This window comes from Clinocottus analis, unplaced genomic scaffold (assembly GCF_023055335.1).
Source record: "Clinocottus analis isolate CAN_PGR_092001 unplaced genomic scaffold, fCliAna1.0.p SCAF_9, whole genome shotgun sequence".
Taxonomy (NCBI): Eukaryota; Metazoa; Chordata; class Actinopteri; order Perciformes; family Cottidae; genus Clinocottus; species Clinocottus analis.
Window position 1 is genome coordinate 11,142,128 of NW_027176251.1, and position 22,569 is coordinate 11,164,696.

The window sequence follows — 22,569 nt, forward strand, 5'->3', positions numbered from 1 at the left end:
AAATAGAACCGATTTTAATTTGACATGAAAAAAGAAGAAAAAAAACATGAAATAAAATAAATAAAACCAATTTAGAAAGAAGGATGTTTCAAGGAAATGCCCTTCTCCCAAATGAAGCCTCATGGACAAGGGATTTTGTCCAATATAAGTGTTTCAAAAAAGATATCACCAGTCTATAGAGATACCTGGTCTAAACCATTTCTTTGCATTTGCCTTTCGAGCTAAACTCAACATTTAAAATATGTATTTGGTTTTAGTATTTGTAATCATTTATTGTGTAAGCCCAAGTGGGAGTTGGTCCAAAATAAAAGCGATACTGTAAATTCTTGCAATCATATATGTTTTTTGACCGTAAAGGCTTGAACTCCATTCTGCCTTTGTGTGTCCTAGTTATATGCGCCGGGTGGTGTGGCTGCATGCTCGCATGTCTTTGTGTGTCAGAGTTACAAAAAGGGATGTGAACAGACGATTCAAACAGGTGTGCCGGCAGCCCAGTCTCTTTCTCTTATCTACACTACGTCGCTTTTCCCAGAAATGAAATGAAGTCACCTCTGACTGATCCTGCCTGCCACATTTCTTGCTTATTTCTGAAAGCAGCGTCTGCAGCACTGCATGGACTTGGCCGCGGAGAGGAGGCAGAGATGAAATGGCCTATATGCATTAGCAGAGTTGGTTACAGAGCCGGTCTGCTCACCGCTCACGTGTGCTGGGCCAGCAAGCATGGAGCTATTGATTTGCAGGTCAAGCAGCATCTATAGGTATATGTCTAAATAGGCTAAAAGTCACATGCTAACATTGTGTCAGCTGTATTTAACTAACTATTGATCGTGCAGGTTCAAAGCCTATAGTATCATGGCAATGTGGATGTTGGTCTGTGTATATACTTAACTTTGCTCACAGGCAGAAATATCTAAACAAATATGTGATGGATTGGCATTAAAATTCTGTAGAGGCAATTGTGTTACCCAGAGGATAAATCCTCCTGACTTTTGAAATCCCCTGACTTTATTTTGTGTGGATAGATTGCCATGAAATGTGGTTCACACGTTCATGTCCCCTTCAAGACTAATTGTTATTATGATTTAACTTCGCCTGGTAACATTTAAATGTGTCCAATGCTGGCTTCTTGGAGCTGATGCATTGATCAGAAATGGATTTTGGAAACGCTGGGCTGCAGTGTGAGCCAAATGCCAAGTGGTGGGAGTAAAAGAAGCCAAATGCAAAGAGGAACATGTGACAAAGAAAAAGAAAAAAAGAGGTTGTGTGTGACTCTGGTGGAGTGGATGTACTGTCTCAAGTTAAGCGCTGCATGTAACTCATTAGAAAACCTTTGAGGAGATTTTGCCCAGAGCTCCCTCACAACCCAACCACTCATCTCTCTCTCCTCCCTCTCTCTCTCCCTCTCTCTCTCTGCATACATTTCAGACTTGTTCTCTCTCTCTCTCTCTCTCTCTCTCTCTCTCTCTCTCTCTCTCTCTCTCTCTCTCTCTCTCTCACACACACACACACACACACACACACACACACACACACACACACACAAACATACACACACATAGACGCACACACAAACACACACACACACACACACACACACACACACACACACACACACACACACACTCAGCCTGCCGGTGCTGCAGTGGATCAGACGCAGAGCTCTGGCGCGCCTGCTTTTCCGCGGCAAATCGTCTCATCTGTTGGAATACGGCTGCGTTAAAAGAGGGAAGAGAGAGATGCTGCCTGCTATTTTCTGCTGCTTCAGCTCTCAGTTCACTCTCCAGTTGTTGTGCTGTTTTTTTTAGCTGCAGCTCCCAATCTACACTCATTTGACCCGATTGACGCGCTCGGCGAGGACTCAAGATACAAATTCTCGCGTCCTCTTTTTCCTTCTTCTTTCGTAGCGTAAAACGCGCGCTCCAATATTCTTGATCGATCGCAAGCAGAAAGCAATGCGTTAGTTCAGCTGCGCCGAGTGCGAGGAATCGCGTGGATGTGGGTCGGATTGCAGGATCGAAACTTGACTGACGAGCATCTCGAGGCGAGCAGCAAGCCGCGTGTCCTCGCGTGATCGCTACGAGCCTGAACTGTGTTTGACTTGGTCCCCGAAAATATCGCGCACGCCAAGTGTAATTATTACCCATGCATTATGCAAAATGATACGCCGACTCGATTCATTTACTCGATTCGCTAAACATCGGTAATTAAAAGTAAATAGCTGCAACGTTGAATCCAAACTCCAGTCCAGTTTAAAGGAGCCGGACACGTGTTGAGCTCACTTATGTTTTAGTTGCCAAAAAAACGACATAAAAATTGCATTTAAAATAAGCCTGGCTCGCGCTGCAGCACCGGGAGGCACCTGAAGAGTTCAGCTCACCTGGAACCATGGTGGTGGTCTGCAGAAGTCCTCCGCGGGTACTAACCCGCGCGCCGTTCCTGCTCCGGGCATCGCTCATCGCACTTCTCCTCTTCTGGCCACGGCCATCCGCAGGCAAGAAGAAGCTGTACATCGGAGCGCTGTTCCCCATGAGCGGAGGCTGGCCTGGCGGCCAGGCGTGCATGCCCTCTGCTCAGATGGCCCTGGATCTGGTGAACAACAGGAGCGACATCCTGCCCGACTACGAGTTGGAGCTCATCCACTACGACAGCATGGTGAGTGCATGTGGTGGGGAGTCAGGAGGAGGTGCGCGCACAAGTGGTGTGTGGTGTCAGTCCTTGAGGGGTCTAATCATCTGCCTCTCAAATTATCACACGAGGTGCAACTCAGTCTGTTGTGTCATTTCACGTGTGTTGAAAATCATCTGCTATCCATGGATACTTCCTTTTGCACTGAAACAAGGCTTTTCTGAATTTATGGAGCTTATTATGTTTTATTTTTAGATCCTCAGCAGATATATTAAATGTCACTTTGCCAAAGTGAACCGGACGGGCTGCGAGTTTAGCAACACCTATCCGCCTTTTCCCAAGTCACAGATCTCAAAGAGGAGCTTTTCATAAAAAGGTCACCGCGTTGATAACTAACCCTCAAGTCTTCACTCTGCCTCACAAAGGGGGCTGCCAGTGCTGGTTTTAGTGTTCAATGAACAAACACACCTCCCGCTTGTTGCTCATCAATCATTAATCACGGTGGTATTTTAAAATGTCAACATTATCAACTATAAATCCAATATCCGCCCCCCTGACTGGTTTCATTTCCCCTGGCTGCCCCAGATTGCCACCCACAACACTGACTTCACTAGACTTTAATTAAAAAGCACATTATCTAGCTCTGTTTGAAAAAAAGAAAAGAAGAAGCAGCTCTATTTGCGCCTTGTGCTACCTGTCCTAATTGTTATTCTGCAAGTTTTTCCTTCCAAAAGGAATCATTTTTCCCATCAGTGGGATGAGTGGAGGCACATGAAAACAATTACTGGATGTCCCCTCTGTAGGGTCATTATCAATCATGCTGCAGGACAGATGCCTGGAGAGCGGCCGGGGCACCAAACAGTTAACTGTACTGGGACTGGTTAGAAATGTGCTACCAGCTTTATTCTGATTGGTGTACGAGGCTCTGCATTGGAATCCTGTTAAACAGAATAGCAGGGGGATAGCGAATGTGTGTCTGCATGTGTGTGTGAGAGAGAGAGAGACAGGAAGAGAGAGAGAGAGGGAGAGTTGGCATGGCAACACAGTTACTCTTGAAGCAAACCACAGAAACAAATAAGATTTCAGCTCTGTAAAAAATATGTGTGCAAATTCATGTGCTGGATGTATGCAGAGCTGATAGTACAGTGCATGCTTATTCACAATGTGTCACGCATACACCTTGTTCTTTGCAATCAAATGCTAAACAGATGAAAACGTGTGCGTGCATCCTCTGATTACAAGTGTAGTGAAGCAGGCCGATGTAGCTGCCATGAACGTAAAGATAAAGCAATGGCATGAGCAGATTTCATAGGGATTGGGGGGAACATCTCTCCTCGTGCTTCAGGAGTCAGTGGCGCCTCCGGCTCGATAAATAGATGCAGATCCTTTGAATAGAACAGCTCACAGAGGCTGGTATAACATTGTCTGAGCGACGCAGGCTAATTCCTTGAATTAAGTCCAGGAGAGAATTTATTGCTCTTGCTCAGGGTACAGTGTGTTTGGAACGAGTTTTTTTTTTTTTTTTTACCTTCTTATTGCAAACGCATCTCACATGGCTGGAATTGTAATGAGGATCTTACTCTCTGGGAGGTTTGAACAGCAATTATATGAAGAGGGATTAATTAGCTGTGATATTTACATGCAGTTATGACGGCTCACGCTTTCTTGTTTGGTCAGAGAGCGATTCTCCACCTTGTGAGCGCAACTCCTTTGTTTAACTGTGAGATTAAGACAGGGGTGGAACTGGCCCTTTGTTTGCATCTCAAGATCGAGGCTGGAGGAGTGCAATTCCGCAGCAGATTCTCTTGACCTGAATTTATCAGGATGAGGCACTTTTTTATTTTTTTTTGTTGTGTCTTTCAAGTCACAAGAGCACAAGGCATGCGTTAAAGTTTGACTTGGATTCGGCAGACAGGTGCTTAAACACACATTCACACACCAGTGACCATTAGGTTTGGGAGTATCAAGCGATGTCCTCAGCTTGTACAACATCATACAATATTCATGAAGCTCAACACTTAATCCCAGCCTGTCCCTTTAATGGATGCAGATACCCCGTGGTAGCAGAACGGCTTGTTTCTCTGGCTATTCTGGCGACAGCATCAGACTATTTACAGCCTTCTGAAATCTACACACACACACACGGACAGACGCGTACAAACACACACATGCGGTACATGCAGACACACACTCTCTGCGCAGGCCGTTGCCATGGATATATCAAAGCCGAGACTGCAAACTTTGATCAATTATTAACAGTGATGGAGTGAGACAGTGGAGATACAGAGAAATGGTGAAACAAGGTGCTTCCCTCACTCTTGTCCTTTATTTTAATTGGCAGCCGTGACACCATTTCCCCATTCACTGTGGCGCAACCAGTATTCATCACTGGTCCCCATGCATGTCATGCATTGGGGCACACGCCTGAATCCGGGCACCAGATGTAATTATGAAGAAATTAGGAGATGTAGCTGCACATGCTTTGAGATTCAACATATAGGCTGCCCCCCAGGCCCTTATCTTATCCCCCCTTCACACTCTTTTTGTATTATTCAATCTGGAGTGTAATTAGAGTGTATTATGACGAGCCAGTGTCTTCTCCCGCGCTCCTCAGCCCGGGGAACATTCGGTTTCATTCAAAGGTCTCCGTGAGCTGGGTTTGACTGATTGGAAAGGCTGCATAGGCATGTTAACGACAGCACTGTTATTGGCTCAGGGGTTTTCAGCACCAAGGACAGCGACAGAGGTGGCAGTGCGATGTCACGTGTGTGTGTACATGTAGCAGTACGAGTGCATTTTTTATGACAGGGTGTGTGTGTGTGTGTGTGTGTGTGTGTGTGTGTGTCTGTCAGTGTGTGTACTTGTATATCTACCTTTGTGAGCACCAACTTGAGTTCACCTTCAAAGTGGGGACAGTCCTCATATTTTCAATGGCTTGTTTGAGGGATCAGATTTAAAGGTTTAGGTTATGTTTGGGTTATGGTAAGGGTAAAGGTTGAGCTTAGGCCTTTAGTTGATGTGATTAAGTTTAGGGTAAGGGGCTCGGGAATACGTTATGTCAACGAGTGTCCTCTCAAAGGTAGATGTACACTGATGTGTGTGTGTGTCAGTAAATGTGTATGTGAATGGCATCGAGGGCCGTCAATCCAGGCGCTCTCATGAGCAAAGGAGGCTTGGAAATGAAAGTGGAAATGGTGATGACTCCAGGGGGTTGTAAAAGACAGACCTCCAAGAATAGCAGAGATTCTTCAACCTTTATGGCATACCTGCCAACAGCCTGTTTCTCTCTCTATGTTTTTTTCATAAGGGATACTGCGTGCTTTTTCACCTCTTACTGCCCCGTGTTTCCCCTTTTGTTACCAAAACAGTTTTTATTTTCTCACCCTCGTCAAAACACAAGATTCAGGGATGGAGTGATTCAAGAACAGACCGCCGTTATATTCCTGTGCAGTCTACAAGGAACTCTAAAGGGTGTAGCGACTGAATTCATTCCTGCATGCAAGCTTTTGCTCTTCCGGTATGCATATTAAGGGTAATTTGACCTTGTAAAATCAAACAACTAAGGCAGGCTTATTTTATTTGTGACAAGGGATAAAGAATTTTAAGGATGTTTGTCTACTAGTGATTGGTTTGCCGTTCATTTAAATGCTTCTGCAACTATATTTAAACATTGCAATCTAAATCGTTGCCGGTTTTGTTTCAATTTCTTTTTAAAATGTTATGTAAAGATAGATTTTTCAACATGAGATAATAAGTAGGAAAATAATATTGACTAAACATGTTGAGAGATATTGTATATGTGAAAATAATGACCTAAACTGGAGGTCAGTATCTGCATTGCCTCGCCGAAGGAGGTTGTGTTTTTCGGTTTGGTCTGTTTGTTTGTCTGCAGGATTATGGAAACATTACTGGCAGTATTTCCCTGAAGCTTGGTGGAAGGGTGTAGCATTGGCAGGGGAAGAACCCTTTTCAATTCTGCAACGGCTCCCAATCACAGGGCGGATACCCAAACCATTTTTCCCTTTTGTTGACATTGCGACATAGGGCATGGTCTTGGCAGAGGTCTGTGCTCTCCGAGTGCCCTTCTGGTTTAATTCTAATTCCCAAGCTGTGAGTAATTTGGAAAATGTATACAAACAAGCTGTCATTGAACGCTGTGAAAGGTTGGATTGTAATGACTGATTTCTTATATAATTAAAAGATATTCAGCACAGAATTACCCCTCATCAGAGTATAGTTAAAACACTGTAACACCAGAAAGCTAACAAGCTTCTGCTCAGCATGCGACCAGCCCACTGCCACAGTGACAGGGAACACAAACAACCTCCAGAAAAGGCAGTATTTAAAAAAAAACCCTGTACGTCAATCTGCAGCTCGCTTCCTTAAAGATAACACAGGAATTTGTTTTTTATGAGGCAGAAGGCAACAGACAGGCTACAGCAGCTGCTTTTACCAGAGAGGAGGAAGTGATCTGTAAAATCAGCTGGGGTAGTGATTGATCGGGAGGAAAACCTGCAGCCTCTCAGCCCGCATGTGGTACAAGGTTGACTATTCCTATATGACATCAATGTTGTGAAGCTGCTTAACGAGTCGATACGAATGAACCAGTGGTTTGAGAGTGGCTGGCAGTGCACGTGTGCATTTTCTAATACTTCTTTTGCTGCCGGGTTTGGTGCCATCACGCCACACTGCCCTTTGTGGTGAAGTGTAAATGAAAACAAATGATCTGTCTTTGATCTTTTAACCCTTGTGATACATTTGAAAATCCAGTTTTCAAGGATTTAATACACTGTTAGTGGTTGTTGTACATTTTACAGGTTTCAATTATCCTCTGTTGTATGCTCTGCTGCACATTGGAGTATTTTTTTTAAACCAGTCTCCAAAAAGATGAGACTCTAATTCATAGAGGTATATTATATGCTCCTATTCATGTAAGTTTAACAGTCTATGAAAGTCTTACTTCAGGCTCGTGTCCCGTGGGTCAGTGCTAAAGGGTTAAAAAAAGTATCAAAACATTCATAGAAAATCCTCAAACCTCTCTTGCAGCAAAATGGAGTTTCAGTCCAGCTGACCGAATTGAATACATTTCGCCAAATACACTAAACTAATGTGTTCACAGTACGACAGAATCGAGTCAAGGTGCATTTTTCACCTTTGAGATACATAACTGTGGCAAAAGTCAAGGTATACTTACACGCTTCTTCTAAATTTTCTTTTAAAGCTTCTTCTAAAGCTTCTTCAAATCAAAATCTAGGGTTCAGTGTTGAGTATGAGATGTGAAGAGAGCTCACCAGACCACTGTGACCCTCTCCTCCTCTCTGCTTGAGGCCTGAGGCTACGTTAGTCGCTGCTAGCACCTGAATCTCTGACCGAGTTGAATCTTTGGTAATGTACGCACCAGGTTTTGACAAGGAAGAAAAATGCATGAAATAAATAAAAAAAATTCTGACTATCATGAGTCCGACAATGACATACAACTCTTTCCAAACACCTAATTACAGTATTTTGCACTAAAGTTCTTAATAAAATGAGAAACTACACTGTTCTTTTCATTTGTTAAGTATTTAATTCAGAGTATTGAAAACAATGTAATTATTTTGTATAAACTGTTGATTGTATTACCAACAAAGCATGCCGTATTTTGATATATATATATGAAATTACCTATATCGTGACATGTTGGACATTTCATCCTGCAAATTATAGCAGAAAGGTGTCGATGGCTGCTACGACATTATTTAAAAAGTGCAAGCAGTTCAGAAGTGGCACACTTTAATAAATCACTGCGTGTAGTGTCAGCACTCGAACAAATATTAATAAAGAAGTGGACGTAGGTTTAGCTCACAGTTAAAACCCTGCTATGTCCTTTTCTCCCGATATAGCCACATCACAGTATTATTCCACTGCGGGTGGCCAGGCTCCTGCTGAATCTGCGCCAATGCAGAAGACTTTACAGAAGCTGAGACCTTTCCTACCGCCTCCAGTGATCACCTTGATGACATGCACAGTTTCAACAGGTCCAATAAATACAAGTAATTCAAGCCGAATTCCCTACATGGAGTTAACCATACGAAGACTTTAACTGGGTTCAGATTGAATTATCTAAGTGCATGACAACATCCTGACTTTCTCTGCGATGACATGACACCACCATAATTCCACCCAATTGAGAGTTAATGGAAAACACATCAATCAATAAGGAGCCCAGCTATTCCGCATATTCCTTGGTTCTTGAGTGGCGATTACCTCTTCAGAGAGAGCAGAGGGCTGCCTCAAAGAGACAATTCTGCCGCTGATACAAACTCCCCAATTAGGAGCCGCGTTGGTCGCTGTCATCATCGGCTGTGGTCCGATTGTTTGTGACACTCATCTGGAGTGTATTTTTTTTAACTGTGCAAGCGCGTGTTTGTGTTTGCGAGCCACATCTCCTCTTCCACGGTGAATCATTGGATGTGTCAGGCCAGTTTATCAGTGACTCTGATGAGCAGCGCGGCGGTGACGGCCTGTCGGTAATCTGGCTGACAGAGCCGTGATGGATCATTCCAGCCACACTCTAGCCACCTAGACATGCTGTAAATGACTTTATTGGAGGGGCGTAATGACTTGTGATGGCCGCTGCTGTTATGGCCGTCGAGCTTGCTTTTGTTTGGTTGCGGCCCTTTCTTTCTGTTTTCATGTCTTGATTTGCGGACAGTGTGTTGTGCGTTCACTTTATTTACTCCAGCTTGTCTTTTCCCCCTCACATTTGCCTCTGCTTTTTGGTGCTCCATGCTTCTTTTGTTCAAATATCCCCCCCCCCCCACCCCCACACACACTCTATACTTCATCATGACCTTGTCTGTTTTGTTTTTTTGCGTTTCCCTCACTCGACCTCTTCTTCATGTTCCTTGCCTTTTCTCTTCACATTTGCATTGGCCTTTAGGTTGCACACAGCTTCTTCTATGTCATTTCCATTTACTTTATCTACTCTGTTTTCTTTTTTCTATTTCTGTTTACTGTCCCCGCCATCCCCCCACGCTCCCTTCCTTATTTGTTCCTCACCCTTTGCTCTCATTCCATCCGTCTCCCTCACCCTTATCTGTCCCATTTCCCCTGCTCTGATTCATTTTCCGTCTCTCTCTTTCAATCACCTCAAGTAATTTCTCATCCTTAAAATCGATCCGCCTATCCCATCTGTTCGTCCGTCCATCCATTAAACACTTTGTCATTTTGTCCTTCCAGTGTGACCCCGGAGAAGCCACCAAGTTGCTGTATGACCTTCTGTACACCGAGCCCATCAAGATCGTCCTGATGCCCGGCTGCAGCGGCGTCTCCACGCTCGTGGCCGAAGCTGCTCGCATGTGGAACCTCATCGTGGTGGGTGTCTCTTACTGTATTTTGCCTAACTGTGTGCTTTCAGGACATTTTGTTTTAATCCCAAGTCATTTTAACCCAGAGTTTTTCTTATAATGTTGAAGGCGGGTTGCGCAAGGAGAGGTGTGAGACGTGAGCTGCAACTGGCGTCAATATTTGTACCTTAAATCTGAACACACAGACATGGTACACATATTTTTAGACAAGTGTACTTAGACTTCCACTTCCAGAGCATACTTATTTAATTTAATCTCCATTATCCATTGCCAATAAACATCAATGCACCTGAAATCATGGGGAAAAGATGCTCCATAAATCCCTTGCATTTCGTTGTGGTGATTTTATATACTATATATATATACATATATATATATATATACTATATATATATACATATATATACATATATATATATATATATATATATATATATATATATATATATATATATATATATATATATATATATATATAGCTTTTTTATGCATACTGTTCATAGGCGGTTTATTGAAGCTGTAAGATTCACCACATATAAGTTTTCTTCAGTATCAAAGTAACCAAGTATACACATGGGTACATTGCAAACATGAGCTCCTAATAGTCACTTCGGCATGCCTTTTAATGGTGCCAGTGCTGATATCTTCTCTTATCTCTGGTAGTATCCGGTTATGTTTTGGTTTAGTGGGTTCAGGCGGTGAGATGGTATGGCGGTAAGATTTCAGCCGCCAAACCCAAAGCAATGCCGGTGGATGGAATTGTGTTTATGGGGGTTTACATCATCGAGGCGTGACATTTTAAAATTCAACATATTTTTCCAGTGTCTCTGTTCCTCTAGATATCCACAGAGCACACTGTCAACCGTTTTCATAGAGGGGCTATTTTGGTTTCACAGCAGGGTCTCTGGATTCACCTCCACTTTATTTAAGTGGAGGCAGAAATCTCGGAGATAGAAATCTCAAAACCTGAACACGTAAAAACCCAAACTACCCTGCATGGTATCTCTATATAAAAAGCCATTTACTATTCAGAACCCTTTGGTCCAAAACGACTTCACTGATCCTCCACAGGGAACAAGGCCGAGATGCCAAACAAACAGCTCAGAAGACCTTTCGTCCCATGTCTCTGCCTCTGATGGTCTTTTTCCTCACAAATAGCATGGAGAGGGATATGAGCTGATAAGAAACATTTGAAACTGAAATATTTAACTCTATTTGTTACTCCCTTTGTTTTGTGCAGAGCGACTAATATAAAAATGACTGTTGAAGCTATTAGAAGCTGACATTTATCTAAATGGTAATCGTTTGTACTTGTGGTAATTGTACTAAGTTCTTAAAATCAATGCTGTAGTTCTTTATTGATTGTCAAATACCTCACACGGCACCTTTAATTAGCGACACTTAACACAACACTTTACCCTGCGGTTTCACAATACTGCATTGCCGGCGACACTTTGTGCGAGACAAAACATACAGTTGCATTTATAACAAGTACAAGCGCATTCCAGATCTCTAAATCAGTGAGGAATCTGATGCTTTCTTCTGCTGTTGTTGTTCAGAAACACTTTTTATGCCTTCATCAGTTAGTTTATTTAGTTTATTTCATTCTCGGTCTCCTCTTGGTCTGCCTCTCTGTCACTCACAGTGCTCTGCTTATTAACTTTGTCCTGTAATTGAAGTTTCATCCAGAGATAAGTCATTGACAACAATCCGTTCTAGTGTTTGGCATCTGTCCCTCTTTCTCGTTTCTGGTCCCTCTCTCTTTGTCACCCTTTCTTTCCTCATCATTAAAAACTCTTTCCTACATTTTGACTCTTTGCCTTCCTCTTTTCTCTGTCTGTCATCGCGCCCTGGAGCTGGCATGCTCTATTTCAGCCCCCTTTTTTCCTTCCTTCCTTCCTTCCTTCCTTCCTCCGTTCCATCACCACCATCTTTCTCTCCCACTCTTCATTTCCGCTTCGCTCCCTCAACTCGAGCAGTCGATTCTCCCCACACACAAAGGGATCTGTCTCTCTTTACTACACGCCACCACTGGCACAACCTCCTAACCGCCACACTCAATTATTTCTGTATGCTGCCTGCCTGCAGAAGCCTCCTCGCATGTCAAACAGCCTCATCAGCTCGCCGGGGGAGGAAAAAGCAACCTCCGTTTCTGGACGCTGATCAAGACGGGGCTCTCGATCGGCTCCTCTTGGCACAGTGTTAATTTGATTCCCCATCTCCCTTTCTAAAAGAACTGTAAGCCTTAGACATACATTGATCTACATACTACAAGGCTACAGGAGAACTGAGGAACTGAGAACCAAGAGATATTGTTTGTGGTTTTTGGGAACCTTTTAATGTGGAACTTCAGCTGTGTATTGCTGAGTGCTGCTACATGGGTCTATTTCTGCCACAGCTTTCTGCTTTTTGCTCCATTTCAGTTGTCACTGTTTTTGTTGTGTCTGGTGGAAGTTTATTTGAGTGTTAACAGGGAAAAACTTGTTTAGGGATTTCTGGTCAATTAAATGATAAAATTCTACAGCTACAGAGACAGCTAATGTAACCCTAGAAAATGTAAAATGTGTTTGATTTTTAAAGGTCTGTAACGAAAAGTGATACAGCCATGTTAGTTTTTCCTTTGTAAAGTCGTTGTCAAACAACGACTGTGTCTGACGTTGTGGACTGGTACGTGTTATCATTATTTTGGGTCATCGTTGATATTATATTATGGGATTGTTAGCAGACCAGTGTCGGTTGTTTTATTACATTTTTGTATTATATTAGTACAAATGAACTCTACTGTTTATAAGTTTGTAACTGGTAGCCTATAGCAGCAACCTCCAGAGCTTAGAAATAAAGCTAACGTGAAAGGGCTTACACCTGCAGTTCCTCAAATGGCCACTTGTGGCTGGTTTCAAACGGGAGTCGATCCCCAAAGACCACCATGTTTAAATGGCCAAGTTAACAGTAGAACTAATATTTAGGTAAGCCATCCTTTATTAATCTCCTTGGGGAAGTTTTTCTCTGCATTTGACCCATCCTTGGTTTGGGAGCAGTGGGCTGCCCTGTGAGGCGCCCAGGGAGCAGCTAGGGGTTGGGCGTCTTGCTCAGGGACACTTCGACATGTGAACTATGAGGGGACTGGGGTGGTAACGGGACGAACACTCATCCCCCTGAGCTGCAGCCGCCCCAAAGCTCAGGTAGCACCAGGTAGCCAGCTGCTCGCAGTCTGCTCCACCGCTGATCCACCTTGTGCCCATTTATGTGTGAGAGCTGTGTCGTCACTGCTAAGATGGCAATGGCCAGTGGCCACACCATTTTCATATACCCTTTTTTTTTGTGTGTGTGTGTGTGTGTGTGTGTGTGTGTGTGTGTGTGTGTGTGTGTGTGTGTGTGTGTGTGTGTGATTGATACAAAATAAACTACAATGGCTATTTTCATGGTAACGAAGGAACACAAACGTTAGACAGCTGTCACAATGGCTACTTTTGCTTTTGCTTACATTGTTGTTCTTCCATCCCTTTTTTCTGTCATAAACATCTCCTGTCGTGTTAAATTCCTGCAGTTGACCCTTAGTAGCCATGTTTTCAGGAATCAATTTGAACAGCATTTTGATGTATCGCATTAGAAAATCTGTGTGGAGCAAAAAGTATTTAAGCTTGCTTGAGATGGCTTTTGCCTTTACCAATTAAGAGTTGATACACTGAATGAGTTATGGAAACGCCAAATTATCTTCTGATCTTCAAGAAAGTATGTTTTTCTGTCAATGAACTCCCGTCACAGCGTGTGCTAATGTATGTCGTGAACACATGTTTTTTACTGTCACCATCTATCAATGCTGCGCTCAGATCAGCTGTCACGTCCTGGTTTGTTTCCCTTCCTTCGTATTGACGCCTCCATCTACCTGCCTCTGCCAGCAGGGATTTGTTAATGTAGGGAGTCCACATTGTACATGACATTTGTCATCTAATGTCACGCCCGCTCGCTCTATTGGTTAACATTCCATAATGATGCAAGGGATGATGCTACGGCGTCTGTATCTGTAATGTAACTCCAAGTCTCTCGTTGTAAAGGAGACCCGTCGAGGATTTTATTAGTTGTCACTGTGAAACTAAGTGTTCGAAGCACTCTCGATTTCTCCCTGTTTCTGTCTGCGTTTTCCACCAATCCGCCTCATCCCTGCTGTTTTGGACACACATCTAAACAGTCTGCGTCTTGTGGGAATTGTGCCTGAAAATTCCAATTATATGGATCCAAAAGAAAGAAGCAGATGATCACTTGTGCAACAATAATTAGATCCTTTTTTTTTTTTGTTGGAATTGTTCAGTTTGTAATAGCAGAATGTGTCATCACAATTTCATGGCAATGTATGCATGGGAAATCCTGCATGCAGTGTTTTATTTTTGTTGTTCAAATTAAAGTGTTTATCTGCACACCTGATAAGCCGGAGGGAAGGTAGAAGGAGGGGGAGCATGTGTGGAGGAAAATGAGAAAATGGGAGCGGGGATTGTCTCTAGTTCTGTGTCTTTTTGCTGGCTTTCCTCTCTGTTGTTTGCTGTTTGAACCAGTCGCCATCAAAGAACACTGTGTACAGGGGAGGAACAAGAGAGTCCTGATTTGAATACATTTTGATTGAAGTCTGTTTTTACTACTGATGGACCGTCAGAAGTATATTCTCCCCCTAAACTTCTATATAATGTCTGCCTCAGTATTTACCTCTTCTTTTATTTCTGCCTCATGTTTCCCAGCTGTCCTATGGCTCCAGCTCGCCAGCGCTTTCCAACCGCCAGCGCTTCCCTACTTTTTTCCGCACACACCCGTCTGCCACCCTTCACAACCCCACCAGGGTGCGGCTCTTCCAGAAGTGGAAGTGGACTCGCATCGCCACCATCCAGCAGACCACCGAAGTCTTCACCTCAGTCAGTAGTACCTTTTAATCTTGTATTGTATGCCTTCATTTCATCTCCAACTCTTTCTTTAATCTTCTTCACTTTTTTTTTTTTATCACTTGTCCTTACTTCCTTTCTCCATCATTTCTGTTAAAGTGTCAGGATCCCTTATTGCCTGTCTGTCCCCGTAGGTTTGTTTATGAGAACTGTTGTGTTCTGAGGCCATGCGATATTTCTTCAATCTCTCCAGGCAATTGATTGTGGATTTTTGAAGTAATTTGTTGGTGTATTGGTTGTGATAAATATTGATCAGGCCATATATCTCTACCAGGCACGGAGGTCAATACCATGACAGTTGAGTTGGTTCCTGTAATGGAGGTTAATGATCCCTCTCCCACTCTCTTTCCTCTACCTTCAAACATTCATCTTTTCTGCTTTCAACTCCCGTTTTTTGTCTAAAAATCTATTGTTTATTGTACACACAGTCCATCCCTGTCTTAACATTTCTCATATACACTTCAGATTTTCAGACTTTATGCTTTCCCTTTGTCTTTCTCTATAATCTCAACCCGGCACCTCTCTCTGTCTCGGTTCAGCTGCCTCTCTAACCTCCCCCTCCCTCCCCCCTCTCTCTCTGTCTGTCTCCCTATGTCCTTCCCTTTCATCTCACAGACTCTAGACGATCTGGAGCAAAGGACGAAGGAGGCAGGCATCGAGATCAGCGTTCGCCAGAGTTTCCTCACCGACCCGGCTGTCGCTGTCAAGAACCTCAAGGTGCTTTGATTAAAAATTCACCTCAGCTGCTGGTCGTTTCTCTCTCCCCCCCCCTCAGCTGCTGGTCGCCCCGACCCCACCCCCCTTCGTCTCACAGCTGCACACGATACCATTAGCATAGAGGCGATTTGATAGAGGAAATTAATGCGCCATGCTAATTAGCGACTCCTGAACAGCCGTACATGCCGAACTGCAAAGCAGCAGGAACTTTGGCACTCGGCGCTGCCACATCAAGCTGTGCTATACTGAAGCTATATTGTTGCTCCTGATAAAACTAAGCAATGTTTTGTTTTCATGTTTTGATGCAGCGCCAAGATGCAAGGATCATTGTGGGGCTCTTTTATGAGACGGAAGCCAGGAAGGTGTTTTGTGAGGTTAGTTCCTTTTCTCGCTCGATGGATCCCAATAGACTGTACCTGACTGACTATTAGTAGAAATTAAGGTCTGTAATGAGCTGGTTGAATGTCTGAATGGATATCCTTGTTTGGCAGTGATACAACATGCTCAACACATCTCTGGGAATAATTCTCTTCATGCTTATTTATCATTCTCTCCCTCCCTTCATCCACCCTCCATGTCTGCCTCCCTCCCTCCTTGCTGCAGGTGTTCAAGGAGAAGCTCTATGGGAAGAAGGTTGTATGGTTCCTGATAGGCTGGTACGCAGACAACTGGTTCAAGATCAAAGACCCAGCTATCAACTGTACGGTGGAGAACATGACGGAGGCCGTGGAGGGACACGTGACCACTGAGATCGTCATGCTGAACCCCGAGACGGTCCGCGGCGTCTCCAACATGGTGCGAACACACAAAACACTGTTATCTCCTTCACTGTTATAATATTTATATTACAGTATTTGAATCAGTGTCAGGGAATTGCAACATCAACAGCTTGAACACTTCTTATGTGTTCCTATAATGGATGGAAAACATCTTTTGAAGAATCTATCGCAATACAAAATACTTAAAGCTCTTAAGCCCAACGCAAGTGCTTTATGAGCCTATAATGACATAAAATAGTGCTCTGTCATACAAGTAATGGAGTGGAGTGGAGTTCCCAATTGTATTTCCAAATACACGAGAAGCTGCAAATACATCCAATCACAGAAACTGTGGATCATATTGACGAATCAATACAGAAAGCAATCACGGAATCTAAATAATTACACTCGAGAAGTAATAAAAGGGAATTAAACAGACGTCTGTTAATCCATCATGAATTGCTGTGCCTACAACCCTCAAACGCATTAGTAAACTCCATTAACTGATTTTAATGGAAAAACACCAGAAACACGTTGGCTTTCTCTAATTATCACCTGTATTTTATGCACACAAAGGTGACGAAGAAATGATGATGAATCCCAAATGTGATGCTGATTATGTACCAGGGTCTACAAAGTAAAACTGCTTTGAAATACCTGCAAACCCAACAGAACATTAGTCTGTTATCATTAATATTGTGGGCATACTGTGAGCGTGTTGATTATAGAATTTAGCTCAAAGCTCTGCTGTGCTGAAGTCAAGCCTCACAGAGCTGCTAAGTCGTCGGGCAATTGTTGAATGATCTCCAACACAAAGCAGAAATGTTCGTTTAGGTTGTGTCCAGCTACACTTTGAAAGGCTAAATATCAGCAATTTGTATAAGAATAAAACATAATACGGTAGCCTGATTTTTGTATTTGGACTTCCTGATTAAGAGGGCACTCTGTTTGCTGTTCGTCTCTGTCCGTTGACGGGGGATGCTGAATTATGTTGTCGTGGTATATTGTGAAGGCAGGGAATGGACAGGTATGTGGTCCTTGGCCGATGGAGCCTTTGCTGTCTGCCAGTCATCTGTCCCATCAACAATTCCATTTGACTGCATCTGAGCACATGCAATAAAAACCTATTTAAACCAGGGAGCAAAGCACTGTTAAGCGATGTTATGTGTCTGACCACACCTCATTCAAAGTACATTTGCTACTGAAACAAGGTGTTGGGAGATTGATGTGAAAATGCTTCTGTCTGAAACTAGCTACGACAGTTGGACTGCGATGCTTTGCGCTGGGTGTGTTGTTTAATAATCTAAATAATCATTTTGGTTGAATTAAAAATGAAAAATACATCTTATAAAACACAGTAAAATATGCATTTTCCTTTTCCAGTGATTGCTTGTCAGTCATCTAGTAAGGTTAAACACTTGGATATTGTCCATCTTGGATTTTCTGTTAATGGTATACTTTTAGCTCTTTTCTTTTTTCATCCATTACAATTATTAATGCTACTCTTTTTAAGCTATTCAGCTCTTCTTTTCCGCATCTCAAACAAACGTCTTCCGCCATCCATGTAAAATGGATCGATTTGCTTGTGACAATTTTTGTGTGTGTTAAGGACAGTGCTGTCTGTCATAGCTTCATTGAACTATGCGTTACCTGAATCAATATTTCATAAATGTTTCATAGACCTCTGATGAAGAAAATAGATGTTCGATATTGACACACTCTTTCTGAGCCTCTTCCTTTACAATTTTGCCCCTCAGGTAGCAGTCGTTCTCCGTTTCTATTTCTCCCGTCTCCTCTGTTCACCTTCCATAATCCTCTTAACTGTCTCTTCCTCTCTCTGTCTCTCTCATTGTTCGACCTTCTCTGACTCTGCTGGTCTATGGTGGATCATCCTTTCATTCTTCTTGTTTACCCACCGTTCCCATCTCCTCATCACTTCCTCATCCCCACCTTTTCCACCACCTCCTTCTCTCTCCCCCATGTGCCCCTCCTTCCCTCTCTCACACTTCATCAACAGCTGTTGTTTATATTCATAGAACACCTGCCGCTACCTGCTGATTTAGCTGTTGACGTGCCGCTCAACGGGTGATAAGAATTACAGCCTGAACTCTTGCTCACTCTATTCAAATTCAATTTCCAAGTTTGAGATTGGCATACTTCTTTTAGATATAGCATTCAGATGAAGCTGGTGTGCCAGTACCGCAGGGTCTGCAGTAGCACATTGTCAGCTAGTTTTCCGTAGGTAGCCGCAGATTTAAATGCCAAATGCCAAGGTGGAATTTCAATGAGATGAATTTGACAAGACTGACTTGGGGGTGTGTGGGCCCTCACTGGCCTCAGAGAATCTACAGGGACAACTTAGTGATTGGTAGCAGTAATCTCCCGTCACACATTTCTCTTCACTTTCCGAGGGAGATCATATTTATTGGTGTTTAATTACTAAAACGCCTAGATTGAGAAACGGATCATGTTAGATTCAAGTTGAAAATCACTCCTATTCTAATTTGTCTCTTAAAGCAATAGAGATGCTACATGATCAGTCAGAGTTGCTCTGGGGCCACATCTCAATATCTTACATTTCTTTTTCTAATTCAACCCCCTACTTCTCAGCTGCATTCATATGTAGCTGTATTAAATGAGTTAAAAGCAAGAAATAATAATCAACAACCAATATAGAAACAACACTTCTTCTTTGGCTAATTTATTTAAGTGACAAAAGGAGCATCTTTAATATTCCAAGAAAACTGCCTCTGTTTGTAACAAACACAAAAACAAATACTTTTAGTTTCTTCCCTAAATCCGTGTAGCATGCTTTAAGGAATTGTACGACATTTTAGGAAAGAGAGTTGGATGAGTAGACTGATACCTGATTTAAGTCTCTACATTAGATGTAAAGCTTGAGTTGATCCATAGTCTCTTACCCGGGAGTTAACAATGTTGTAACATTTGTTTTCACTTTAAAGGTCTTAAAAATGTTCTTCTTCAAAATCTTCAATTTAAAGAAAATATCTTTGTCAAAATAACCCCAACTTTTTGCAGATGATTGTGTGTTCATGTAGGAGGCCTCTTAAATCCTCCACAGATCAAACCCCTACTTTTTCTCCACTTTGCCTTTGAGTAATAGACTTATTCATGTATTATATCATGAATTTCTTTTTCGCAGCATTTCTTAAGAAAGGCTCCTCTTTGATATCTTTTCTATCCTGTGTCTGTTAGACATCGCAGGAGTTTATCGCCGCCTTGATGTCTCGTCTGGGTGGAAAGAACCCAGAGGAGACCGGCGGGTTTCAGGAGGCCCCGCTTGCCTACGATGCAGTGTGGGCTCTTGCCCTCGCTCTTAATAAGACTGTGGCACCGCTGAAGGCCAAGGGCCGACGACTGGAGGATTTCAACTACAACAACCATGACATCACCTCCGAGATCTACAGGGCCCTCAACACGAGCTCCTTTGAAGGTGTTTCGGTACGTGAAAAAAAGAAGCGTTTATGCTCCCATAGATGTTTATCACATAAGAATATGCAGTGTTTAGAAATGGTCCTTGTGGAGAGATATGAGGATCTGAGTGTTCCCTATTTTTGCAAGGAAAATAAGAATAATTGAATTTAGTGTAGTAAAGTAACTAATAACTGTTCACACACTCTCCCTGGACACCTTGTTAGTCCCGCTTGTAAAATCTACTGCAATCCAGCACAACGGCTTTACGAAGCTTATAATGTTCAGTTTTTGTTCAATCTTTGAGAGAGGTGTACTTTTATATCCTAAACTCCCCCAGGATCCCGGCATTCAGAGGAATTATTGCTTTCCCCGGTAAATACACGATAAGGGTTTTTCTGACCAGTTTTTCAGAACAGAAGTGCTCGCCATCCAATCGATGAAACGTCTTGCAGAAATCTCCAAATGTGAAAGGTTTTTGTTTTAACCAAATCACATCCTTAACTTTTCTACGACGTTCCTCAAGGTCTTTTTGTCTGTTGAATAGATACTCCTCTTTCATTTTCAACAAGAACTGAACACGATAGACTTAGAATGGATGTCTTCGCTATTGGGTTGCATTAGATTGTACGTGTGTACTAAATAAAGTGGTAACTGAGTGTACATTTAAAATAAGTAATGGGATAAAGGCAATTCTGGGCTTATTTTTGCAGTGTTGAATATAATTTTATGTTAATTATGATAACATTTGGGAATAACTTTGCTACATCAGTGATAGGTCAAGAGAAGTGTTAAGATGATCAGACAGGTTGTAAAAAGGTAAACAGGTTATCCAGATTGTTTGACCATCTTTATTTGGAGATAAAGTCCTGAAGTGAGGGCGTCTAAAACGTCAATATAAATACCAAAATGATTATCTAACTGTATCGTTTGCAGAGGAACAGGCTGGCTCCTTCTCCCTGTTTCCAGTCTTTATGCTAAGCTAAGCTAACCTGCTCTTAGCATACACTAATGAGAGCCTTGTTAAGCTTCTCATCAACCTCTTATGGCTAGAAGCAAATGAGTGTGTTTATGAAAATGACAAACTATAGTCCTTTAATCATTCAAGTAAAAAAAAACAACAACACTTCCTCCCGTCTGCATCTCAGGGCCAAGTGGTGTTCGATGCCCAGGGATCCAGGATGGCAATGACTCTTATCGAGCAACTGCAAGGTAAAACACTCCCACACTGGCCTCCCACAGATGTTGCATTGCCGTTAACAGTAAATGTCACTCTATCACGAGAAGAAAAAAATAAATCTCATCACAGCTGACTGTGTTCCTCGTGTATCGATTGTTGCTTTCAGCTCATTTCAGAGCAAAGCCTCTTTTTTGGGAGGGGATTGTTTGCGGGATTCACTGCCGATTGGTCTCGATATCCTATAATTGCACATGCGAATGCGCTTGATGCAGGAAAGTGTTGACTCGAGTCTTCGCTCTAATTGGGCACAAGCCTCCGTTTTAAGCCGTTTCTGGAAATGGCATCCTATTTGTCACCAGTGACTTAATGAGTTTCCCAGCGCAGGATAAGGTTGAGGATTATTTTCTACCTCTGTTCCCTTTGGCGTCCTAAAGGATGAGAATTTATAATCCTGCCCCTTTCCCCTCACACTCTGTCTCATATTTCCTGTTGTGGTGTCGAGGTAATTTGACATCCACAATGAGACGACCTGACTTGCATCCCTGAATCACTGTGGGACCTCATCAGTATTCCTGGTCAAGACTGCCACATAAGCTCCTTTTTTTCTTCTTCTTCCTTTTCTCCTTCTCCTTGGCACTTCTTTGTTTGCCCTCCTTTATGCACCTTTTTATCCCTCATTCCTTTTATCTGTTTATTGTGTGTCTTTTCTGTACCCACGCATGGCATTAGTATGAAAGTACAAGAATGATTGCAAAATAGCTAAAAAGTGGTTTTGTGAGTAGAAAGTAATCAAGTTAGTACTGTATTGTATCATGACACCCTCTCACCTCCTCCTACCCCCCCCCCCGCCCCAACAATGTAACTAATTACATTGTTTGCATTACAAATTAAACTTAGTTTCTTTCTCTCTGATTATTGTCCTAAACTATATTTCTTTCCTTTTCTTTCTGTTCCAATCATCTAGGCGGCAGTTACAAGAAGATTGGTTACTATGACAGCTCTCAGAAAAACCTTTCCTGGTTTGGCAATGATGTTTGGATTGGTAAGATGGAGTTCATGACACTGGCTTCACCAGACTTCCTGTGTCTATGTTTATGTCCTGTCTGTCATACTGTGAGTCAGCAGGGTCCACATTTCTGGGCTTTGACATTAGACCTCCCCGGTGTGGCTCAGTTTAGACTTTCCTACTGTGTAAATGACATACAGTCATGCTGGATTTTTTCCAACCCCTAATTGTGTTGAAGCTAGTTATTTGGACGCTGACACTCACGCAAAAAGGGCCGCCTGCACACTCTCTCTGCAACATGTGTTAAAATGGAATCAGTAATCCAACTGGGCGGCAGCTCACTGTCTAACCCAGGAGATTTTGAATGTCTTAACGCTGAGATATCATCAAGACAACCGCACCACCCAAGCATTGTCCCATTATCTAACAAATTTGGGCTTCAACTTTTTTTCAGCCCAGATTTGTTCATATTTCGGCAAAGTGGCACCATTAAAAGTATGGCTTAAAAGCTATTTATTCTATTTTATTACTGCTTCCTGTTTGCGATGGACCCAATTATTTACAGACATCACTG

General features: G+C 42.6%; 1 protein-coding gene across 2 annotated transcripts in view; it reads left to right on the top strand.

The window, feature by feature from the left end:
• The window catches only part of gabbr1a (gamma-aminobutyric acid (GABA) B receptor, 1a), a 62,694-nt gene that overhangs the window by 16,924 nt on the left and 23,201 nt on the right, over positions 1–22,569 (top strand). For both annotated transcript variants that reach the window (XM_068570790.1, XM_068570788.1), the window contains 9 exons: positions 2,492–2,652; positions 9,847–9,981; positions 14,705–14,875; positions 15,518–15,619; positions 15,928–15,993; positions 16,223–16,414; positions 19,594–19,839; positions 20,958–21,021; positions 21,954–22,031. In XM_068570790.1, coding sequence (XP_068426891.1) covers positions 2,492–2,652; positions 9,847–9,981; positions 14,705–14,875; positions 15,518–15,619; positions 15,928–15,993; positions 16,223–16,414; positions 19,594–19,839; positions 20,958–21,021; positions 21,954–22,031 — 1,215 coding nt within the window. The remainder of the gene's footprint in view (positions 1–2,491; positions 2,653–9,846; positions 9,982–14,704; positions 14,876–15,517; positions 15,620–15,927; positions 15,994–16,222; positions 16,415–19,593; positions 19,840–20,957; positions 21,022–21,953; positions 22,032–22,569) is intronic.